The sequence below is a fragment of the Podarcis tiliguerta genome, assembly GCF_965153285.1.
Source record: "Podarcis tiliguerta genome assembly, chromosome: 14".
In the NCBI taxonomy this organism is placed as follows: Eukaryota; Metazoa; Chordata; class Lepidosauria; order Squamata; family Lacertidae; genus Podarcis; species Podarcis tiliguerta.
Window position 1 is genome coordinate 32,016,286 of NC_139547.1, and position 22,315 is coordinate 32,038,600.

The window sequence follows — 22,315 nt, forward strand, 5'->3', positions numbered from 1 at the left end:
CGAAAATATCGCTCCGACAGTTATAGTTTGGCGACGTTCGACAAAAGAGCAAATATGGGGTTCTTCCCCCGACTCCACATGAGGAAATTGCGCGCACCATGATACGGGCGCGCGGCTGCAGAGCGCGGCGGGTTCCTTTTGATCTTTCTCTCTCTCGTGCTCTTTTGGGAAGCGTCTGCAACCTTTCCCAGCCGAGCACCGCCCGCGCTTTGGATAGAGACGCCCCAGACGTGCCCACCTGCCGCTTCACGAGCCGAGTTCCTCCGGCTCTGGTCTCTTTCCACCTCGGCGCCCAAGATCACACCGGGAACAGGAGGAGAGGCTCTTGGGGGCAAGTTTCTTTCCCTGGGGCTTAGAAAAAGGAAGCGGGCTGTTTACCAAGCAGAAGTGAGGGGGGGGGAGCGGTGCGGACAACCTTTTGCAGTTTGCGGGAGGGGTGGATTCCGCGCAAACGCTCCCCTAAATCGGAGTTCTTTTTAGAGCAAAGAACACGAATTAGTGCGCAAAGGAGACACTTCGGGAAATCCGCTTTACAGGGCGAGGGGGGCAGCATCCCCCACCCCTCAGGAGACTCCCCCCCCCCCACCTCACATCGCCAACCCCATTCCTTCAGGCGCCCAGCCAGAGGCTTGATGCAAAGTAGCCTTGGCAAACGAAGGGCATGGATGAAATAGAGAAGACGCCACTTGAAATTGACGAGGTAAGGCGTCTCGGCTTGGAACTAGCATTCCGGGCTGGCTGGAAAAAGACTCCTCACTCCTAAATGGGAGTGAAAGAAAAGAGACTGAATGAGTCAAACGGAAGCCAATCTCTCTCTCTCTCTCTCTCTCTCTCTCTCTCTCTCTCTCTCTCTCTGTGTGTGTGTGTGTGTGTGTGTGTTGTGTGCATTCTTGCCTGTTGCCATTTCTTCTCCAATTGTTGCGTTCACCACTTTGCGCATCTCCCTTATTATCGGACTGCCCTGGAGACGCTTCTCACTGACGCTTTAATGTTACGGCTGGTTTATTTATATGTATACATAGGCGATGGGGGCAGGAGGGAAGCGAGGAAGGGAAGAAATATGGGCACGACCTCAGGCTGTTCAACTCTGCTAAAATCCCTCGCTTCCCCCACGTCCCTTGCTCCTGTGAAGGAGCTCTGCGCAACCCGAAAGCTTGCGCACCGCATAGTTTAACCATGGAACTCGCTCCCGCAGGAGGCAGCGATGCCCAAGAACCTGGATGGCTCTAAAAGAGGACTGGGCCAATTCACGGAGGAGAGGGCTGCCAGTGGCGACTAGCCACGATGACTACTCTTCGTCTACAGTCGGAGACTTCTGTACCCCAGTTGTCGGAAACCACAGAAGGGGAGGGTGCTCTTGTGCTTGAGTGCTGCTTGCGGATTTCCTTTGGTTGGCCACTGTGAGAACAGGATGCTGGACTATGATGGGCAATTGCACTGATCCAGCAGGCTCGTCTTGTGTCCTGCGTTTTGGATCCTAGCCGGTGCAGAGCATTTCGCCTGTAACATTTTCGGGGCAGAGTCCTACCTTTTGGTTTCTGCGATGTTGTTACCCTGCAAAGCTTCCAGCGCCAGACAGAGGGCCTTCTCGGTAGTGGCGCCCACCCTGTGGAACACCCTCCCTTCAGATGTGAAGGAAATAAGTAGCTATCCTATCTTTAAAAGACATCTGAAGGCAGCCCTGTTTAGGGAAGTTTTTAATATTTAATGCTGTACTGTTTTTAACATTTGATTGGGAGTCGCCCAGAGTGGCTGGGGAAACTCAGTCAGATGGGCGGGGTATAAATAATAAATTATTATTATTATTATTATTATTGTTGTTGTTGTTGTTGTTGTTGTTGTTGTTGTTGTTGTTGTTGTTATTATTATTATTATTATTATTATTATTATTAGCGTTCATGGTGCAAGCCATAACGTGACATGACTGCAGCTCTTTCGTACTTCGGCGCGCCAGAGGATCCTAAGAAACGGCCGCCTTCCCAAATCCAACCCACGCGCAACTTCCAAGCGTCTGCTTTCTTTCCCCTCTCTTTTCAAAGGAGCTCCCTGGAGCCCTCGGGCGAGATGTTTCCCCGCCTTCCTTGCAAGGCAGGTCCGTTGTCTGCAGGGGGTACTGCAACCCGCTGGCCGCAGCCTATAAAGCGCAACAGGCAAATCCCCTTCCCCCGCGTCCCACCTCCTCCCCCCGCCGTCGACTGTGCTACTTAGAGACCCGGCGCTGGATATTTATTTAGTGAGGCGCTTGAGCAGGGAGAGCGAGGGTTTGGCTTTCCGGAGCCAGGAGCCTGCCGGCTTCAGAGACAGAACTTTGTTGCTGCTGGTGGGGCCAAGGAGAAGACGACGCCTATCCCAGAAGGACATTGTCCTCCTAGAGAGAAGCAGCTGCGTTTGGCGACCATCAGCAGGACAATCCTACGGGAGGAGACAGCAGGAGGGAGGCTGGCTGGACCTGGATTTTGAGGAAAGCTGGAGGGCAAGCTTGGAGCAGGACGGTCCTTGGAAGTGGGGCGGAGAGAGACCAAGCCAAGCCAGGTAAAGCAACAAACATATGGTTGGAAGGAGGGCGGAGAGGTGGGTAGAAGCGAGAGACTTCAAGTCTAGCGGGAAGGCATTGTGGCAAAAACTTTGGGGGACTGGGCTAGAGCCCCACAACCGAGGAGCCACCAGACTCTCTTGTGGCTTTGGCGAAAGCAGATTAACATGGACACACTCTTCTGGGGTGTGCAGAATGAGTCAATCCTTGGAACAATCTCAAGGTTTTTGAACAATTAGTGGCTGCTTAATTCAAGAAGATCCATTTTCTGAAATTGGAGGTCACTTTTTGTGTGTTTGTCACATGTGGGCAACCCACACGTCATTATCATCACCAGTTAATAAAATACATTTGTATTATTGATAATATTATTAATAGTATTAAATGCCATTAAATATTAATTATATTAAATATTTGTTTATTATTTATTATTATTGAGCAATATTATTATTATTATTGGTGTATGCAGAAGGAAGTTGCAAGCAGGGACTTCCCATCATTTGTCACACATTTGTGTGTGAGTTAGTCCACTTCCTCTTACACTGAAATGACCATTGTGTAGGGAAAAGGGAAGGCTTGGGCTGATTCACACCTGCCTGCCCACTACTTGATTCCTGAACCCCCAATAACTGGCAACTGAATGTGTGAAAAGCTCCACACTTGACTGTCATGCGAAACTAGGTAGCTCAGTTGGCTAGATCATGGAGGTGATAATGCTATGGTTGCAGGATCGACCCCCATAAGGGATAGCTGCACATTCCTGCATTGAAAGGTAGGCCTGGATGATCCCCAGGCTCCCTTCCAATTTATGGGTCTCTGTTTCTATGACTGGAAGGTTGTGATCGGAAGAACCACTGGGTATAGGGTGGTATAAAAATCCAATAAAGGAGAAGAAGAAGAAGAAGAAGAAGAAGAAGAAGAAGAAGAAGAAGAAGAAGAAGAAAAGATCTGGCAGGGGTGGGGAGGCTGACCTGCGATGGTGCATTTCACACATGCAGATCAGCGCATGATCCCAGTCACCTTCAAAGCAGTGGAAGTGCAGGTGTGAAGCAATCCATGGAGCACCGGGTGCATCTCAGCTGGCTTATACATACACAGATATCACATGTCATTTCATGTACATTTGGGAACTAGCGACTGAGCATTTGAACTGATTTTGCTGGGCAGCTTTTCACACCAGAGATGAAATTTTGTTTGTGACTTGCAGGTGACCCACTCAGGACTGCAAGCCACCCTCTTCGTGTTTCTGTCACTGAGTGATAGGAAAAGGCAGTAGTAGCTCAGTGGTTAAAACAACTGCTTTGAATGTAGAAGGTGCCACGTTCAACCCCCAGCAACTCCAGGAAGGGCTGAGAATGTCTCCTGCCCAAAACCCTGGAGAGCCACTGCCAGTCAGTGTAGACAATACTGAGCTAGATAGCCCATAGTTTGGCTTAGCATAAAGCAGTCAGTGCTGAACTAGGTGGAGTATCAGTCAGATTCAGCATGATGTCGTCTATGGACCAATGGTCTGACTCAGTGTAAGGCAGCTCCCTATGTTCCTAACATGCAATTTTTAAAAACAAAATGAAATGCTTTTAGACTGCCTTTCCATATACTCAGATGTGTGAATGAGGCCCCTTTCTGTGCAGTGTGGAACAAGCATGCATACATCATGTTAATTAAACCAGAATAAGCATCCAGTATTGAGAATTATTAATGCAATATTCCATTTCCCCGTCTGTGAACTGAGCCTGCATTGAAACAGCGAGAAAGATCCATTCGTTCTCCACCAGAGATTGTGATGGGACAGATGAAGAGTATTAAGGGCTAAATAAGTTTCATTAAAAGATCTTGCCTGCATACCTTGAGACTACTTTCCTTCTGATGGAGAAATAAGTGGACATAAAGACAAAAATTTAGGGGCTGATGAAGGCTGCTTTCTGTTTCTTTTATAGTGGACCTGCTTTTAGCACATTTTAAAATATGTATCTGTGGTTTGCAAGAGAAATGCATGTGTTCATTCAATAGAATTGATGACTAGAACTTGAATAATCCCCACAGAGGCATTTGAAAGTCGGAAAGAATTGGCTGGATCTGCAGTGAAATTAGGTTGGCGGTGATGATGACAATATTTTTTTCTGTGGTGGCTCCCATCAGGCAGAACTCCCTCCACCGGGAAACAAATGAGACCCCTTCTTGCTTTTATTCCTCAGAAGATCTGTTAAGACCTTTAAAATGTTTTAAATGATTATAACCCATCCTGGGATCTGACAGTGAAGGACGGGTAATTAATGGAATCATTATCATTATCAATAAACACAAATCCTGAATGTGTTTTGCTTTCCCCTAAGCTGGTGAGTCAGACTGCTTTTCTGCTAGCTTTCATCTCAGTTCTTAAGCTACTAAATATTTTGATTTCCTCTGATGCTTCAAATCACTGGCATTGAACTTCCAGCTTTTCAGATGTTTTTGGTCTCCAAACCTCCAAAGCCAGCTTGTTCAAAGGGCAGTGGATGATGGGAGTTGTAGTTCAGTGACATCTGGAGGGCCACAGCACCCCCTCGTGCCCTACTTTAAATGAACTTCTAATGTTTTGTTTTATACTGAAGTCTTTGGTATCTTGTTTCCGTCTGTAAGCTGCTTAAGGGTCTGTTTGGAGATGGTGACTCAGTGGAGGCTGGTTCATGGGGCCTCAGTCTGTCCCTATTTTGGGGTCTTCCTTAAAAAAAGCTCAAGAACCTTTTGAAACCTGGCAACCCATTCCAGAGGTGGCACTGCCTGCCATTTTCCTGCACTGCCTCTGCCTCAGTGTTGCCCCTTGAAGAACTCAGCATGGAAGTGGATGGGCACAAAACCATCGTTCGTTGCCTCAGTCATTGGCTCTGGTGCCTCTGTCATTGGCTCAACTCTTTGGGCTCTCTGCCTACCACCAGTCCCAAGAGGCACAAACCACCACTGCCACTACTTCAGGGCTAAGGTGAGGTGGCGACAGGAGTGCCAGCTTGGCCCCATGACTGTGGGTGCCATGCAGCCCTGGCACCAAACTTTGTGGGTGCCCAGCCCCTTCATGGGGAATTTTGTGGGTGCTCAGGTACTCAGGGCCCTAGGGAGTTGGCACCTATGGCAATTTGATTCGCGGAATTGGTGTGGAGGAAATAATTGCTTTAGTGTAAAACCCAGCAAGCAAACAACCCAAGAGAACCCATTGGAATATCCTTCTTGGGGTGTGTCTTGACCCTGCGCCACTGGGACTCCAGGAGCCCTTCTCTGTGGCCGTGACTGCATCATCTTTAGGTTCTGCATCATAGGTATAATTCGTGCAATGCAGTGGTGAATTAGATGACCCTATGGGTCCCTTCCAATTCTACAATTCTAGATTCTTGTTCTCTGGTACTTAAGAGCCCTGGGAATGTCGGATTACACTCAACAGCCAGGGCTATATTTTTTAGAGGGAGAGTAAATTTTTTATTTGTTGCTTTGTCCTTGGGACTGGAATTTGAAACCTTATCAGCCCAGCCTGTTTGCAACCAAATTAAGTGGCTGCTTCAACTTCATCCATTTTTCTTATGGCTAAAAAGGCTGAAGACAGGAGATAAGGCAGGTCAAATGGCGCGCGCGCACACACACACACACACACACACACACTTTTTTTTTTTTACTTGAGTATTCAACTCCAGGAAGAATTATTTTTAACTCAAAATTATGCATGTAAAAATAACATGTAATATCAATCATAAAGAACTGCAGTTATAAATTGCTCTGAGTCTAAGAAGGATCTGATGGATTAAAATATCAAAGGGAATAACCTACTAGACCTCAGCAATTCCACCAGAGCCCAGAAAAAGCAAAGAATGTGATGGAAGAGGTAGGATTCAGCACCCTGTGTAGGGAGGGGTGAATCTGTCAGTTTGAGTTGCTCTCAGATTCTAATTTTTTCCAGTCTGAAAGCATAGTTCTCCACATTTTTACATTTGTTCATGTTTTTTAAATAAATAATAATAATCCTCATGAAAATTCATAAAAAATAGCATGAATTTCTTCTAATACACACATTTGTGTATGCAATTTTGCCTAATATGCACATTTTGATAAAGCATGTTCCTCTTCTATAATACTAATGCTATTTTTTGCTAATATATGCATTTCAATGCACATTTTACTCTACAATACATGCATCCTTCTGCACATTACTTCTCTGAAGAAATACATTGCAAAAAAAGTCTGGCAAGGCGCAGTTTCCAAAGGATGGCTGTGTATTTCGGTTTGTGTGCTGGTTCAGGAAGTGCGAATTACATAGGTTCGTTCTAAAATGCAAACATAATTGAATTTACCCTCCATTCCTAATTCTTAGAACCTCATTTTCTGCACTTCTGATAAAGCAAATTTCTAATCCCTATGGTTGTTCCTGAAAGTATGAGCACAGCAGGGAGCTGATTAAGACATCCAAGGGTCAAAAATGCTTTAACTTTTAACAGATAAAGAGTTACAGAAAGGGGAGAGTTTTAAAGAGAGAGCGGCAAACTCATTGGCGCAAAGCTCACTGAAGATGAGTACAAACGTCTTGTTACAGGTGTCTTGCAACAATTTGAACTTGCACAAGCTGTTATAAAATGGGTGTTCCATTGGCTACTTTAAAGTCCTTAGGTATGTAGGCTGATCTGAAGGACAAGTTACATATTTTTGTTAGAAGATCAGCAGTTTCACATTTGAGTTCGTTGAGAACTCTCGGGAGGATCATAGAATCATAGAGTTGGAAGAGACCACAAGGGCCATCGAGTCCAACCCCCTGCCAAGCAGAATGCCATCTGGGCCGGTGATTTGTCAGTTTTTATTTTTCTATTAAGCCTAGAACTTCATCTCTCATCACCACTGTTTGCCTTATTTCCCCAGACTCACCTTCTGAAAAGCCACTGAGATCTGCCCAATATCTTCCATTGTGAAGGCAGATGCAAATATGGTAGTTCATTCAGTTTCTCCACAATCTCCTTATCCTCCTTTAGCACCCATTTGACTCCCTTGTCATCCAAGAGTCCAATCACCTCCCTAGACAGTTTCTTGCTACTAATATATTTAAAGAACATCTTGTTTATTGTCTTAATGTTTTCAGCAATGTGTTCCTCACATTCTTTTTTAGCACCCCTTACTGTCTGCCTACAATTTCTTTCTTTCTCTTTGCCAAGGTTTTCGCGTTCTTTTTTGTTCTGTTCATTTGGACAAGACTTCAGTTTTGGTGTTGGTGTCCTCTTCGCCCTCATAGCACCTTTCCTGATCTGCCATATACACTCCAGTTGATTGTCTAATACTGTGTTTTTAAACAACTCTCAAGCATTTTGGAGTGATTTGAACCTTTCGATTCTGCCTTCCAACTTCCTTTTAATCAATCTTCTCATTCTGAGGAAGTTCCCTTTTTAAAAACCAAATGTGACTATGTGTGCTTTCCTTGGCAACTGGCCATTCCCATGTATATTTAATTTAATAGTGCTATGACCACTGTTCCCAATTGGTTTACCCACAATTACATCTTGCACTAGGTCTTGGGTGCCTCTCAAGAATAGGTCTAGGGTGCCACCCCTCTAGTCAGTTCAAGCACTAACTGTTGGCTCACCCTAATAGCCTTGGAAGTTGATGGATCAACACTTGGTCAATATAAATAACTAAAATGTGCATAGATACAGAGGTTCTCCCCATTTACTGCCCCTGAATTCTTTGCAGCTATAACATTCTTCCTTCCATGTCTACATTCTTCCTTCAGTGGTGTAGCATTTTATGTCTCCTGGGAGAAGGACTGTAGATCAGATGCATGCAGAAGGGCCCATATTCAACTCCCAACATCTCTAGATAGGGCTGGGAGGGACCCCTGCCTGAAACCCCAGAGAGATGCTTCCAGTCAGCATAGACAATACAAAGATGGACCATTGCTCTGACTTGGTATAAGGCAGCTTCCTATGTTCCAAACCCTGAGGGTGAAGACTGGGATCAGGTCTGGTGAGCTGCTGGAACAGGAAGCTGCCTGAGTCTGGTACCGAGCTGGATAGACCAAGGTTCTGATTCAGTTTCCTGTGGGGGAAGGGGGCACAGCTCAGGGGTAGAGCACCTGCTTTGCATGCAGAAGGTCCCAGGTTCAGTCCTTGGCATCTCCAGGTAAGGCTGGGAGAGACCCTTCTCTGAAATCCTGAAGAGCCACTGCCAGCCAGTGTGGACAATACTGAGCTCAATGTCTTGACAAGGTATGAGGCAGCCTTCTCTTTTCCTTTGAGAGAATGATCCAGTAACACCCAAGGCTATTATGGTGAGCTCATTTTGTTCACAGCTCCCATGTTCATTTTTATTTGCAGGAGACGGTTGATGGGAGAAAACAAAACATCTGCTTAATTTCTAAATAATTGCCAGCCAGGGTAGCTAATTATTTTGGTGCATTACAGCAGAATGTGCAAAGCAGCTGTTTCATACATTTTAAACAGGAGAGATTTCTGAACATGCCCACCAATAATCTTTTCTTTTCATGTTTCTGTTCGTTTTTCTCTTTCCCCCAGGATGAAAATGCTGAGGGACACTAGGCTTCGTCATTCTTAAGAAACCACACTGAGACAAGGAGCATGGATCCTTTGTACTTCTCCACCGCTTTCCTCAAAGAAGCCATTCCTCCAGATGATAACTTCTCCTTTTTGGCTAACACAACAAGCAACATGACTCTCGGAGGGTTTTCCATTCCTACCAGCATCCGGTCTGTGCTCATTCCAATCATTTACCTCATGGTTTGTGCCGTTGGGCTGAGCGGGAACACCTTGGTCATTTACGTGGTCCTGCGTTATGCCAAGATGAAGACAGTCACCAACATCTACATTTTAAACTTGGCAATCGCTGACGTACTCTTCATGCTCGGCTTGCCATTCCTGGCTACCCAGAATGCCATCTCCTACTGGCCATTTGGGACTTTCATGTGCAGGCTAGTGACAGCTTTTGATGGCATTAACCAATTCACCAGTATCTTCTGCTTGACAGTCATGAGTCTGGACCGCTACCTTGCCGTGGTTCACCCCATCAAGTCTACCAAGTGGCGTCACCCAAGGTTCGCCAGACTGATCAGCCTGGCAGTCTGGACTTTCTCCTTCCTAGTGGTGCTCCCAATGATCATATTCGCTGATGTCCAGGAAACCTTTGACACCTGCAACATGAGCTGGCCTGACCCGGTGCAGATCTGGTCTGCGGTGTTCATCATTTACACCTCCGTCTTGGGGTTCTTTGGACCTCTGCTGGTGATCTGCCTCTGCTACCTGCTGATCATCATCAAAGTCAAGTCCTCAGGAATCCGAGTGGGCTCTACAAGGCGCCGAAGGTCGGAGAGGAAAGTGACCAAGATGGTGGTCATCATTGTGGTTGTTTTTGTTTTCTGTTGGCTTCCCTTCTACATTGTCAACATCATCAACCTGATCTTCATCTTGCCGGAGGAGCCTGTCTTGGTTGGCATCTTCTGTTTCGTGGTGGTGCTCTCCTATGCCAACAGCTGTGCCAACCCCATCCTTTATGGATTTCTTTCCGAAAACTTCAAGCAGAGCTTTCAGAAGGTCCTGTGCCTCCGCAAAGGAAATGGCATTGAAGACGGTGACCCAACCGAACATCGGCAAGAGAAGAGCAGCCGCCTGCAGGAGGCGATGCTACTCCAGAGAAGTGTGGAGTCCAATGGGCACATGCAGACTAGCAAGCTGTAGAGAGGGACCTCCATTGCCTTCAAGAGAACTGGAACTTGCTTGGAGCACATTGTGGTGGCAAATGCCATGGGCATGATAAGAATGGACTTTGCCAAATCCTGTTTCCAGGGTGTACAAATATTTGCTTTCTTTCCGCCTTGCACAGAAATGCTCTCCTCTTCAACATTACACCACACAAGCAAGACCAGGAAACGGGTGGGGCTGTGCAGATCAAGGGGGTGGGACATGCAGATAGCAGGAGGCTTGATTCTCAATGGGGAACACTGTTGCTCCACCTCAACCATTGGCTTCATAAATAGGTGGAAGGGTAAGAAGGCCTGGATCTCTCTACCTCACCCCAGCCCATCCAACATGGTAGATATATCTCCATCATGCTTCATGGGCAAGGGAGACACATGCCAGTTCCCAATGTTCTACACTGTGGGCTGATGGGAGTTGTAGTCCAAGAAGCTGGAGGACACCAGGTTGGCAACGGATACACTAGTGCAATCCATAAACGGAAACCACAACAGGATTGGACAGACGTGATTCTCCGTGGCTAAGTTAAGCTGGTATAAAATGGATGGAAACTTGTAGTACTGATACATAGAATGCATTTTAAATCCTGCCAACCCTAACACACCATGCGACACTGTCCCCAGGTATGTTTCCACAGCTCTGTTGAGCATGCTACAATCCACCTAGCCATTCCTGGTAAAACAAAGCATTCTCAAATCTTACTTACATGCTTCTAGTGGCCTGCTGTTTTGCAGGTTGCTTCCAGCAGGGGCAGAAGCAACAGCATCCACCTCAGCGGCAAACCTGAGCAAAGCCAATATGTAGAAAAATGTTTCATGGTGTGCCCTGCTTTCCCAAGGGTTTTTGCCCTGCCATTTTCCCTAAATCTAGCAACACCCATTATCAGCACCACCAGAAATCCATTTGAATTAGGAAGCAGACTTTAAGCCTTGCACACCAACGCTAGTTGGGATAATTTGGGTGGTGATTTGGGGAGAGGAGTAAATTAATTAAAGCCAAACCAGAATCATAGAGTTGGAAGGGACCCAAGGGTCATCTAGTCCAACCCCCTGCAATGCAGGAACCTCAGCTAAAGCATCCGTGATAGATGGCCACCCAACCTCTGCTTCAAAACCTCTAAGGAAGGAGAGCCCAAAACCTCCCAAGGGAGTCCGTTCCACTGTTAAACAGTTCTTACTGTCAGAAGGTTTTTCTGAATGTTTAGTCAGAATCTCCTTTCTTGTAACTTGAAACCATTGGTTCGAGTCCTAACCTCCAGAGCAAGAGAAAACAAGCATGCTCCCTTCTCCATTTGACAGCCCTTAAGATATTTGAAGATGGCTATCATATCTTCTCTCGGTCTCGTCTTTTCCAGGCTAAACATACCCAGCTCCTTCAAGGCTTAGTTTCCACACCCTTGATCATCTTGGTTGCCCTCCTCTGCACACGTTCCAGCTTGTCAACATCCTTCTTAAATTGTGGTGCCCAGAATTGGACACAGTATTCCAGGTGTGGTCTGACCAAGTCTGCAGACCAGTGAGTGACAGTGGAGTGCATGGAATCCGAATCAACAAGTATTGCACCAGCTCCTGCAAGTGGCAGTTAAAGCATGGACCAGCAGGGGCGCTGTTCAATAGCGTCAACAAGTCTAATGAGGAGCCATAAGGCCTACTTCTGAGCAGGAAGAAGCTGTCCTGCAGGCTGCCGGAACTGGGACCTGGTTCTTGGAGCAGGTGCCCCAGCAGCATCCTGGCCACAACTGCCTCACCTTTCCTAGCACACGTTTCAGGGACCCGATTCAGACCATAGTTGGGGTACCGATGCTGAGTAAAGCTCTGACCATCGGACTGGTGCATCAATTCAAGCTTGATGCTGCCTCTGCTTGCGAGGGCTGAGGGGTTAGCATAGTGAGTCCATCGCTGGAAAATGTGAGTCCCTTCAATTCTACAGGGTGGCACAAATTCCTTGGAGTATAGCCTCCGGGGTTCTGTCAGGGTGCCCAGTTTCCCACGATCCTGGCTCTGTGGCACAGTTCTCTAATGAGAATGTTTTATCTGAATCTCACTCTGGGAACTGGCAGATTCCCCTTCCCCTCCTCAAAAGCACAAGAACAGGTAGAGGGAGAAGGTCTGGCAGTGGTCACATGCAAGCCATACACTTAAAATGCTATTATGCCACTTTTAACAGTCTCAGCCTCCCCCAAATAATACTGGGAGCTGTCATTCATCAAAAGTGCTGAGAGTTGTTAGGAGACACTTGTATTCCCTTCCCAGAACTACAGTTCCCAGAGTTATATGGGCAGGGGGTTGTTAAACTACTCTGGGAATTGTAGTTCTGGGAGGAGGAAAGGGGTCACCTAACAACTCTCTGCACCCTGAACAAACAACAATTCTGGGGGTTCTTTGGGGAAAGGCACAGCTGCTTAAAGTAATATCAAAGCACTTTAAACGTAAGGTGTGGCTGTGGTCAGTGTGGCAATTTGCTCTTTTTTTGCAGCTAATTCTGCATCTGCTAAGGTCTGTCCTTAACCACTTGGTACTCTGAAGTGCCGAACTTTTTCTCGCCTATGCCAGGAGTGCACAGCTAGATGTGGTCCAATGCAATCTTGCCTTGTTGATAAGAGGATTTTTAAATGCACACACCTGTAATGTGTTCCTTTGCAGTGTTATCTTTTTTTAAAAAAAGTCATGTCATCTCTCAGCACTTGTTTTCTCGCTTCTGAAGTGTGTGTCGTCTGCTGCTGTTTTGAAATGCCAGGAGCCAGATTTGCTGTAAATAAGGGTCAGGCTGTAGCATCTCGATGTCCTTCAAAATGCTTTAAGAATAAATATACAAGGTGGTTCCAAACGAGGTGTGATGGGGGCGGGCGGCGGTGTTGTGCCATCAACCTCCATCTCTGTTCTATGTCTCCCTGGTAACATCTAGCAAAAGAAGATGGGAGATGTGATCCTCATTTCTCTGTTTCAACTTCTCTCACTGTCTGCCGCTCTTGGAGGGGGAATAAATGTCAAGTGTGATGGAAGTGTGTCATGCATTATATTTTTATGGAAAGATGCAGGTAAAAGAAAGGTGACAACCACATCCTCCTCCCCCCCCCCCGCCGGCAATTTTTTTCTAGGGCTGCAGTTTATACTAGGGTAATCTAATTTTTCTTTAGAATTGATTGTGTTATATATAACCCATTAAAATGAATGCATCTAAATTAGTCATGCCCATCAATTTCAAAAGGTCTGTGCTTAAGACAAACATTGAACACTACCTATCAAAATGTAAAAGCCTTGGATCTATTCCAAACGCACTCCACAATTGGGAAGCGCTCTGTGTGTGTGTGTGTGTGTGTGTGTACTGTCACCCTGAGGGCCACATTACTTCCCAAGGAACCCTCCAGGGGCCATATACTAACCTAGGCAAATGAACCATCTCCAAGTTTCCCACGTCACACCTTATTTGTGAGGACCTGACTTTGCGCAGAAGTAGCCCAGGAAATCCTCTGGGCTCTTGGTTCACTCTGTACATTTCACCTTTCATACAAAGCTGTTTGTTGAATGTGACCTCACTGTTTTTTCATCTGAGAATGATTGTGTTGTCCTGGCAAGGTTTTGTGAATTCATGTGCTGGTTTGCTGTCCAAAATATGGCTGAGAATTTAAATACTATTTTCAGATATTAAAATGTGAGTCAAATGATGTTCTTGCAAAGTGGTCATGGATTTATTTATTTTCTTCCTTCCCCCAACATTGTACGCTTCCTTCGGTCACAGAAACCCTGCAATATCAACATGGTGTCTCTGGGCTTGTTATCCCAAAGGGAGGGGGTGAGGACTAACAGGCATTAAGGTTGTAGCAATGTGCAAGGGGGAAAACAAAGTCTAGTTCCATTCATTTCCGGTGCAATTCCATGCAAACCTCCTCAGAAATAAGTCCCCTTAAGTTCAATGGGACCTACACCCAGATAAGTGAGTGTAGGATCACAGCCTTTGTGGTTGATTAGTTAGAACTGCATTAATCTCATTGCTGAATCAAAACTAGTTCGTTCCTGAAAGCTAGTTCATTTCATCACATCCATTTGTGTTTGCCATTAATTTCAATGGGAGTACCTGACAGCCTTCTACTGCCCATAACTTTGGTGTTATCTATCCTATCATACAATTTTCAAGTGCCCTCCTCCTCCTCAAAGGTATCAGACATGCAAAAACATGCAATGTTTACCTATCTATCATCTATCTATCTATCTGTCATCTATCATCTATCATCTATCATCTATCTCCCTGTGGACCAGTAACATACTGATGGAAAACAATCCTACATTTTTATTGCAAAGAAAAGATCACCAGAGACTATCCTCACCCATATTTAAACAGTCTGCTTCATTACTTATACAAATATCACACTGACATTTACTTGTTGAATAAGGATTTAACCAATTTCCCCAAAAGGAAATACAGGAAAAACCCAAGGTGGGGGAGGGAGAGTTGCAGAAGTCCTAGGCAACAAATGGTCAGAAAGAGAGAGCTATATGAGTTGTCTTCACCAAATGAGTCCGGAGGAAGTGGAGGGTGTTCAGTATCACATTTTAAGTAGAGGATGTCTTCAAATCCTGTCATATTGGGAGGGGGCAGGATTTGGAACTGGGGAGAGCGGGAATAGAACCTATATTTTCATATCGCTCAATTGACACTAGTTCCTTTCCCAGCACTTTGATCCTTACTGGGGAGGAATCCGCTAATGTCTTCATGCAGAATCAATTCACAATGAGCCTTGATTTTCAGAACAAAACCAGTTTCTCAAAAAGCACTTTTCAGGCGCAAAAAATATATAGTAGTAGATCCAGCCTGTGTGTGTGGACTACATAGACAAAAACAAGCACACGGTCTCTGTTAACACTAGAATAAAATGTCCTGGGTAAAATGTCCTTGATAATAATAAATAGCACTTCAAAAAACAAAACAAACAAATTCACCTCCTGAACTGTTTGTGGTAAGGAAAGCGATGGGAAATGTACAGAAAGTGTGAGATCATGGTTATTCCCTGGAACCTCTGCAGAAACAATCAGAATGATTGTGCAAACAAATCCGGAGGAATGCTCAGGAAACAGGTTGCCTGGAAGAGCCCGGAGTCATGGTGTGTGCAGGATTTCTGATTCACCCTTTACGGCCTCATCTGCTGATGTTGGGCGGGTTTTTTGGTTTTGCAAAATTGCTCCTCCTAGTTGGTTCTGTTAAAACAGGAGTGCGGAAGCTTTTTCAGCCCAGGGGCCACATTCCCTCCTGGAAAACCTTCTGAAAACCTTACGAAAATGAGATTAGAAAATTGATGGATGAAAATTCCATCCTTAGATCTGGCATGGTTCAGGAATTCTAAAAAACCATAAAAACCCAGTGTGGCTTAGAAATCAGTGGTTAAAATTAGAGCAGTTTTGAAGGGTTCAGTCTGCAATCTTGCTTCAAGATGATGTACCATGGCATCCAAACATAGACAAAAACCTGATCTCAGGAACCTTTATGCAAAATTTGGTGGCGATAGCTTAAGAGGTGTCAAAATGCAGACTGAGCAAACAACTTTCTAAAATATATAGTTTTAGCTACAAAATATATATAGCTACAAAAACACCACTACTCCAATTAGTAGATACTGGAGACCAATGAAAAGGATTAAAATCAGGAGGAGGTTCATAGCTCAGTGGTAGAACATCTGCTTTGCATACAGAAGGTCCACAGTTCAGTCTCCTGCTTCTCTAGATAGGGCTAGTAGAGACTTCTGTCTGGAGCCCTGAAGAACCACTGCCAATCAGTGCAGAGAACACTAAGTTGGATGGGCCAATGTTCTGCATGTTAGATATTCCCTGTAATGAGCAGCCAGAGATGCAAAGGAGCGAACAGCTCCTGTAGGACTCAAACATTTGGCACAAGCTCCCTATGGATTTCCCAAACAGCTTGTTAAATAGACCTAGAGCAAATCAGGTTGCAGCTCCAACAGCTGGGAGGTCTAAGACCTTAAAACAAACTGAGCCAGAAAGATCCCCAATAGACTATTCATCCTGTTATGAGAATTATAAGGCCTAAGATATAAAATAAATGTTCATAAATGTACCAGGCAAACACATACATAAATATATAAACCACATGTCTGAAACAATACAGGAAAACAGTCCTAAAGCCATTTTGACTCTTTCAGTGACCTCAGATATTCCTCTGGAGTTTGGATGGAAATGGGAAAAACCTCCCCATTCTCTCTGAGGTAAAAATGTGCCTTAAGGGCACATTTGTGTATGAATAGGGTGAGCCTGTGACCTGGACTCGGGAATTAAGTATTTATCATCACAAAAGAATGGCCAGGCTATTCAGGTAAACCCATTAAAAGATTCTGCTGTAGACTGCCCCTCCTTTGATGTATGCATGATGTATTGGCAGAGTGGTCTTGAGCTACAGGGCTCTATATAAGGGCTTGCACACCATTGTTCTGGGTTCTTCCTCCCTCCTGCATGTGGTGAGTGAGGACCCTGTTGCAACAGTTTAATGAAGATCATGCTTACTAGCTGCTTTGCTTCTCAATATTCTCTGGTTGGCCTCTGTTATTTTCTCCTACTGATGGAGAACCTACAGAAGGACTCCATTCGGGCTCTTGGGTACCCCATAAAGGGAAAGAAGCAGCTTTTTCTTATAACAATTCTGACAAGTCCCCGCTCCTTCAGCCAAGCTTAGGCCCAGCTCCTTGTCCCTCTCAGCCCTCCCAGGGTTTCAAAATGGGAGCACATCGGACACTGCACATTTGGAGCATCCCGCTGCTACCATATGATTAGCAGGCATCCTCCCACCAGCTGTTTAATTAAGAATGAAAATGACACCAACAAATAAGCAGGGAAGGAACTGTGCAAATAATTAATTGCCTAATAAAAGAATGTCCTTTGGGTAAGCAAATGTTTGTGCACTGCATTGCAAATATACACTACCTGACCTTGCAATTCAATGTCATGTGAGACACTGGGATGAAATGCCAACTTCTCCTAGACCAAAGGTGAGGAACCTTTGGCCTTCCAGATGCTGCTGGACTGTTGGCCAAGCTGGATGGAGATGATGGGAGTTGGTTGGATACCATTTTGAATCAAGATGGAGGATTGCACCTTTCAAAATTGCCCTGGTTTTAACTACTGGCTTTAAAACCACACCAGTTTTGTTTGTTTGTTTCTTAGAATTCCTGAGCCACTCTGCATACAAGGATAGTATTACATTAGTAAACCAATGGAGGTAAATTACAGTTCTTTGGGATGGGGGATAATGTGCTTTAAAGGTATGGTTGCTACACTGTTTTAATTATTTACTTGTTTTTATCCTGTATTTTATTCTGTGGACTGACCTGAGAACTTATAAATGAAGGGCATATTATTATTATTATTATTATTATTATTATACATGATCCAGCATCTTGATCATTTTGAAAATGGGCCTTGTATTTCCCCCCTATTGACACTTCATCTTCCCTTTGCCCAATCCATTTTGTTGTCCAGAAACAACTCTCTGGCGCAACAGCTCTCACAATGCACAAAATCAATACACGAAATGCAGGTTGTACGGGGTGGAGGCAGCTTATGAAAACAGCATCTGTTGCAGTTATCTTGATGGCTAAGCTTGGAGCCAAGAAGAGTCAAGTAACACAGACTCCATCAATGGCTTTTAGATAGTTGGTTTCTTATCAGATCCCGTGGGCTGATTTTATTGGCTGCAGCCCGGTAATGATTAGCGAATAAATGACACAAGGAGGGAACTTTTAATGCAACAATCTGGTCTGTGAGACATAAAGATAGCCATTTTATAAAATTATGCAAGGAAAGAAGAATCATCTGAGACAGGCATTTATTTTGCAAAGATGTATGTGTGCGCACATATACAAACAGTTCATAGCATTAAAGAACTGGGAGAAATTAGGCAGCATAGCTACAAAAGAAACATAAATTGGATTTGCTGGTAGAGCCACTGACTCATGACTGAAACCATGACCTGGATCCTCTGATACAAATCAAGGTGCCTACCTATGTGGCACTGACACAAAAACCATGCTCATATATTATGGGGGGGGGGGATTATTGTTCCCCACCATGCCTGTTTCCTCCCCTCTGTCTACCCACTTCCCTTCCCCTCCGCCCCCAAACAGCACATAACAAAAATGTTTCAAACTGAATGTAACTGACCTGCATGAAGGACTCTATGATTTCAAAACAGAGAAACTGAATGTACTAAACTGTTACTCATGAAAATCTTTTAATAAAAACATTAAAAAAAAAAAACCAGGAGAAGGGGTAAAACACAACTGAAAAGAGGAAAACAGTAGGAGGGAACCAGATAATGTGCATAAATTAAATATATGAGGCGGAAATTAATGGAAGCCAATTGAAACAACTGCAGGCTTCTTGTTTTGCCTGGAGGCAGTTTATAGCTTCCTTTCTCCCAGACTGCTAAATGGTGGGGAAAGCTTCATTGGGTTCATCTAGGCTGATATTGTGTGTTCACAACAGCTCCCCAGTGGTGCTGTGGCTTAGAAGCAGTGAAGAGCTTCTGTTTGACATCAACTTCAATTTGTCTCAGCCACAGGGCCGGGCCTGCCCATGAGGCAGGCTGAGGCAGCTGCCTTGGGTGCAGAAGTCCAACAGGCAGCCCCCCGTGGATGAACTGAAGAAGGAGCAGGGAGGAAATAATATACGAAGAAGCACACTCTGCATGACAAGTATTTACTGAAGAAGGAATCTGCAAAGGAAGAACAGCTTGCCTTCCTGTTGCCCCTCGCACTGGTTCAAGTAACTTATTACAAGCATTGCTGCTTGACTCCCAATAATCCTTGCTAGGCCTTTAAGAAAATAAAGTTGGTCAAGAGGCTGTGCTTACACTTAAATGGGGGCAGTGGGTCATTGTAAGAGCTGGGTAACACAATCAGATGTTTATTAAAGACAATTGGCCATTACGCAAAATGCAGCCTGTAAAGTAGTATGTAACATTACAGCTTCAGTAGGAACCATTATTCAATGTGACAAGCTAGCATCTAATAATCCTAGCAGGTCTCAGAGATGTTACAGCATCCAGATATATCACCACCTGTTCAGTAATAGATTTATTAGACACCTCAAGGAAGATACTCAAAAGGAGCCTCTAAGGATAGACCAAGAAACCTTCTCATAAGAGGATAAATTATGTGTTCTCTAACCCCTTTGATGAAAAGGAGAAGAAAACTTGACAGACTCTTTCAAGCTCTAAGTGGTTGCAAGGGCAGCACATCTCCTTGAAGGGAGCGATGTCAATTCTGCACCGAGGATCTCAGAGGGCAAACTGTTAAAAACTGCTCTTACGTACTTAGGGTAATGTTAGAAAATTTAGATATGGCATATATTTGTCAGGCCCAGTGAGCTTGATAAACATGGCCCATTGGCTGAGGCATGTAACCCTTGTACATCGATATATTTTATTCTCTGTCTAACCACATATTCAGCTTGCATGAGGTAACAAAGTAGTTTCCCCCTTCTATCTCGTTTCCCCATTGCTCGGCAACATGGAGGTCTCTCTGCAAGTAGGGTGTCAGAGGGGGAGGAGAGCCAGCAGGACTGGGACTGTCCTGCTGTGTAGCAGGGGCAACCTCTGACTTCTCTCTGTCTGAGTCTGTGCTCACACTGTGACTCTCAGCCTCTAACCCTGTCCTGGAAGCTCTTCCTTCTCCTAACCCTTCTTGATCACTCAACCCCCCTGCTTCTAGCACCTCCCAGCTCATCCCATCCCCAGACTGCTCTTCAGTGTCATCTTCTCTGTCCTCCCTGGGTGGGCTCTTAGGTGGGTGGCTCCCACCACTCCTCCTCATCCAGCCACTCGCTGACAAACAATATACAGCTGGTCCTTATGGGGATCGAACCTGCAACCTTGGCATTGTCAGCACCATGCTCTAACCAACTGAACTATCCTATGTGCAAGGAGGGAAGAACCCTTTCTTTTCTTTTGGGAGGGTGGGAGACCACTTAGAGATGCCACCACACCTTACACCTGAAATGAAACAGTCCAGGAAAAGCATTACCAATGGATTCTGTCACTCATACAGAAAATTGCCTTGTACTGAGTCATTATCATCATCATCATCATCATTTATGATTCGTACCCCACCCACATGACTGGGTTTCCCCAGACCATTGGTCCATCTATGTCAGGTGTGCATGTAGGAGCCAGGCCCTGTGACCAATAGGACTTTGCAGGACTGGGGCCTTCCTAAGTTTGTTCTGAAGAGGCAAGGCGTGGCCTCACAGGTGAGGCCGATTGGTAACTCACAGCACCTGGTGGCAAGAGCTGGGAAGGGCTATAAGGTCAGCATTTCCCTTTGGCTCTTTGCCACAGCAACATGCTTCCTGAACCTTGGCTTCTTGGCTCCTTGCTTCTTGATCCTCAGACTCCTAGCTTCGTGACTCCTTGCTTCTTGATCCTTGGTCCCTTGACTTTGTGACTCCTTCTTCCTGACCATTGGACCCTTGGCTTCTTGACTCTTGGCTCTCTGACCCTCAGACTCTTGGCTTCCTGACTTCTGGCTTCTGGACCCCTGTTCCTGCTCCCACCCTGCCATCTTGCCCCCAGTCCTGATGTCCCCTGCCGGGACTTCAATCGCCTGTGAACCGGACCATGACAATCTAGTCCAGTTTTGTCTACAAGGACTGGCAGTGTCTCTTCAGGGTTTCAGGCAGGGGATATTCCCAGCACTGCCTGGTAGTGTTGGGGATTGAACCTGGAGCCTTCTACATGCAAAGCAGGTGTCCTGCCACCAGGCTATGATCTTTGCCACCAAACTTCAGGATTTCATCTTGCTGGGTCCTTCAAAGACTTCTTGGTCTGTTTGAGTACACACTTTGGATTCTCCTGCAGCTAATTGTCTGTCATCTTCAGCCCCGGCACTGAAGGTGAACTGATCTTCTTGGCTGATCCATTAGTGCTCATTCAGCAGCAGATGGATTGTACTGCGTAAAAAGCATCACATTGAGGGAGGGGAGGCGTGAACACAAAGATGACTTGCGTCAACGGCATCTCCAGTCCTGGCTGGCAACGTGTGCAGCATCCCTCTGAAATAACCTCCCTTGAATGATTCCTTTAATGTTGCATGCTGTAATGCTATGATCTTTACTGGGTCTGTGCCGCATAATAAAATCCATATTGCATTGTATTGTAATTCTATGCTGCTATTGTATCAGTTCATCAGCATTTCTCCTCTCTGTGTGGCACTAGCGCATCCAGAGGGAGGGGACATCTTCCATCATGCCCAACACCTGCACATCTGGCAAAGAGACAGAGATGGCAAGTGATCTGTTATCGGGGTGGCAGGAAGAAAAATAAAAGATTTGTCCGAAAAAGAGACGATTAATCATACTCTTGGAGGAGAAGGTTATTAGGGGCGACTAGCCACAATAGCTATGCTTTGCCTCATTGGTCAGAGGTAGCAATGCTTCTGAATACCAGTTATTGAATGCCACTTGGTGAGAGAGGGCTCTTGTGCTCAGGTGCTGCTTGCAGATTTCTCAGAGACAGCTGGTTGACCACTGTGAGGATGCAGAGCTAGATGGGCCACTGGCCTGATCAACAGCCTCTTTTTCTGTTTTTAAGTATATCCAATACTTTAAAGGTAAAGGGACCCCTGACCATTAGGACCAGTAGTGGCCGACTCTGGGGTTGCGGCGCTCATCTCACTTTATTGGCCGAGGGAACCGGCTTACAGCTTCCGGGTTATGTGGCCAGCATGACTAAGCCGCTTCTGACCAACCAGCGCAGCGCATGGAAACACCATTTACCTTCCCGCCAGAGTGGTACCTATTTATCTACTTGCACTTGATGTGCTTTCGAACTGCTAGGTTGGCAGGAGCAGGGACCGAGCAACGGGAGCTCACCCCGTCACGGGGATTCAAACTGCCGATCTTCTGATCAGCAAGTCCTAGGCTCTGTGGTTTAACCCACAGTGCCACCCACTTCCCTATCCAATATTTTAGGTCCACCCTAAAGCTCCACATCATACAAAACAAGGAATGTGGGAAAGAGAGACCGGTTGAAAAATATCTCCCTTTCTTAATCTATTTGCTCATTGCTAAACTGA

At 45.5% G+C, this 22,315-nt stretch overlaps 1 protein-coding gene across 1 annotated transcript; it reads left to right on the forward strand.

Annotated features, from left to right (window-relative positions):
* Window positions 1–226: 226 nt before the first annotated feature.
* Window positions 227–13,906, forward strand: SSTR5 (somatostatin receptor 5). The gene is made up of 3 exons (XM_083414258.1): window positions 227–700; window positions 1,894–2,532; window positions 9,049–13,906. The coding sequence occupies exon 3, from the start codon at window positions 9,112–9,114 to the stop codon at window positions 10,222–10,224; it is 1,113 nt and encodes a 370-aa protein (XP_083270384.1). The 5' UTR covers window positions 227–700; window positions 1,894–2,532; window positions 9,049–9,111; the 3' UTR covers window positions 10,225–13,906.
* Window positions 13,907–22,315: the final 8,409 nt, after the last annotated feature.

What these genes read in the sequence shown, in the direction of transcription:
- SSTR5 (XM_083414258.1), top strand. Translation starts at nt 9,112, where the DNA reads ATGGATCCTTTGTACTTCTCCACCGCTTTCCTCAAAGAAGCCATTCCT.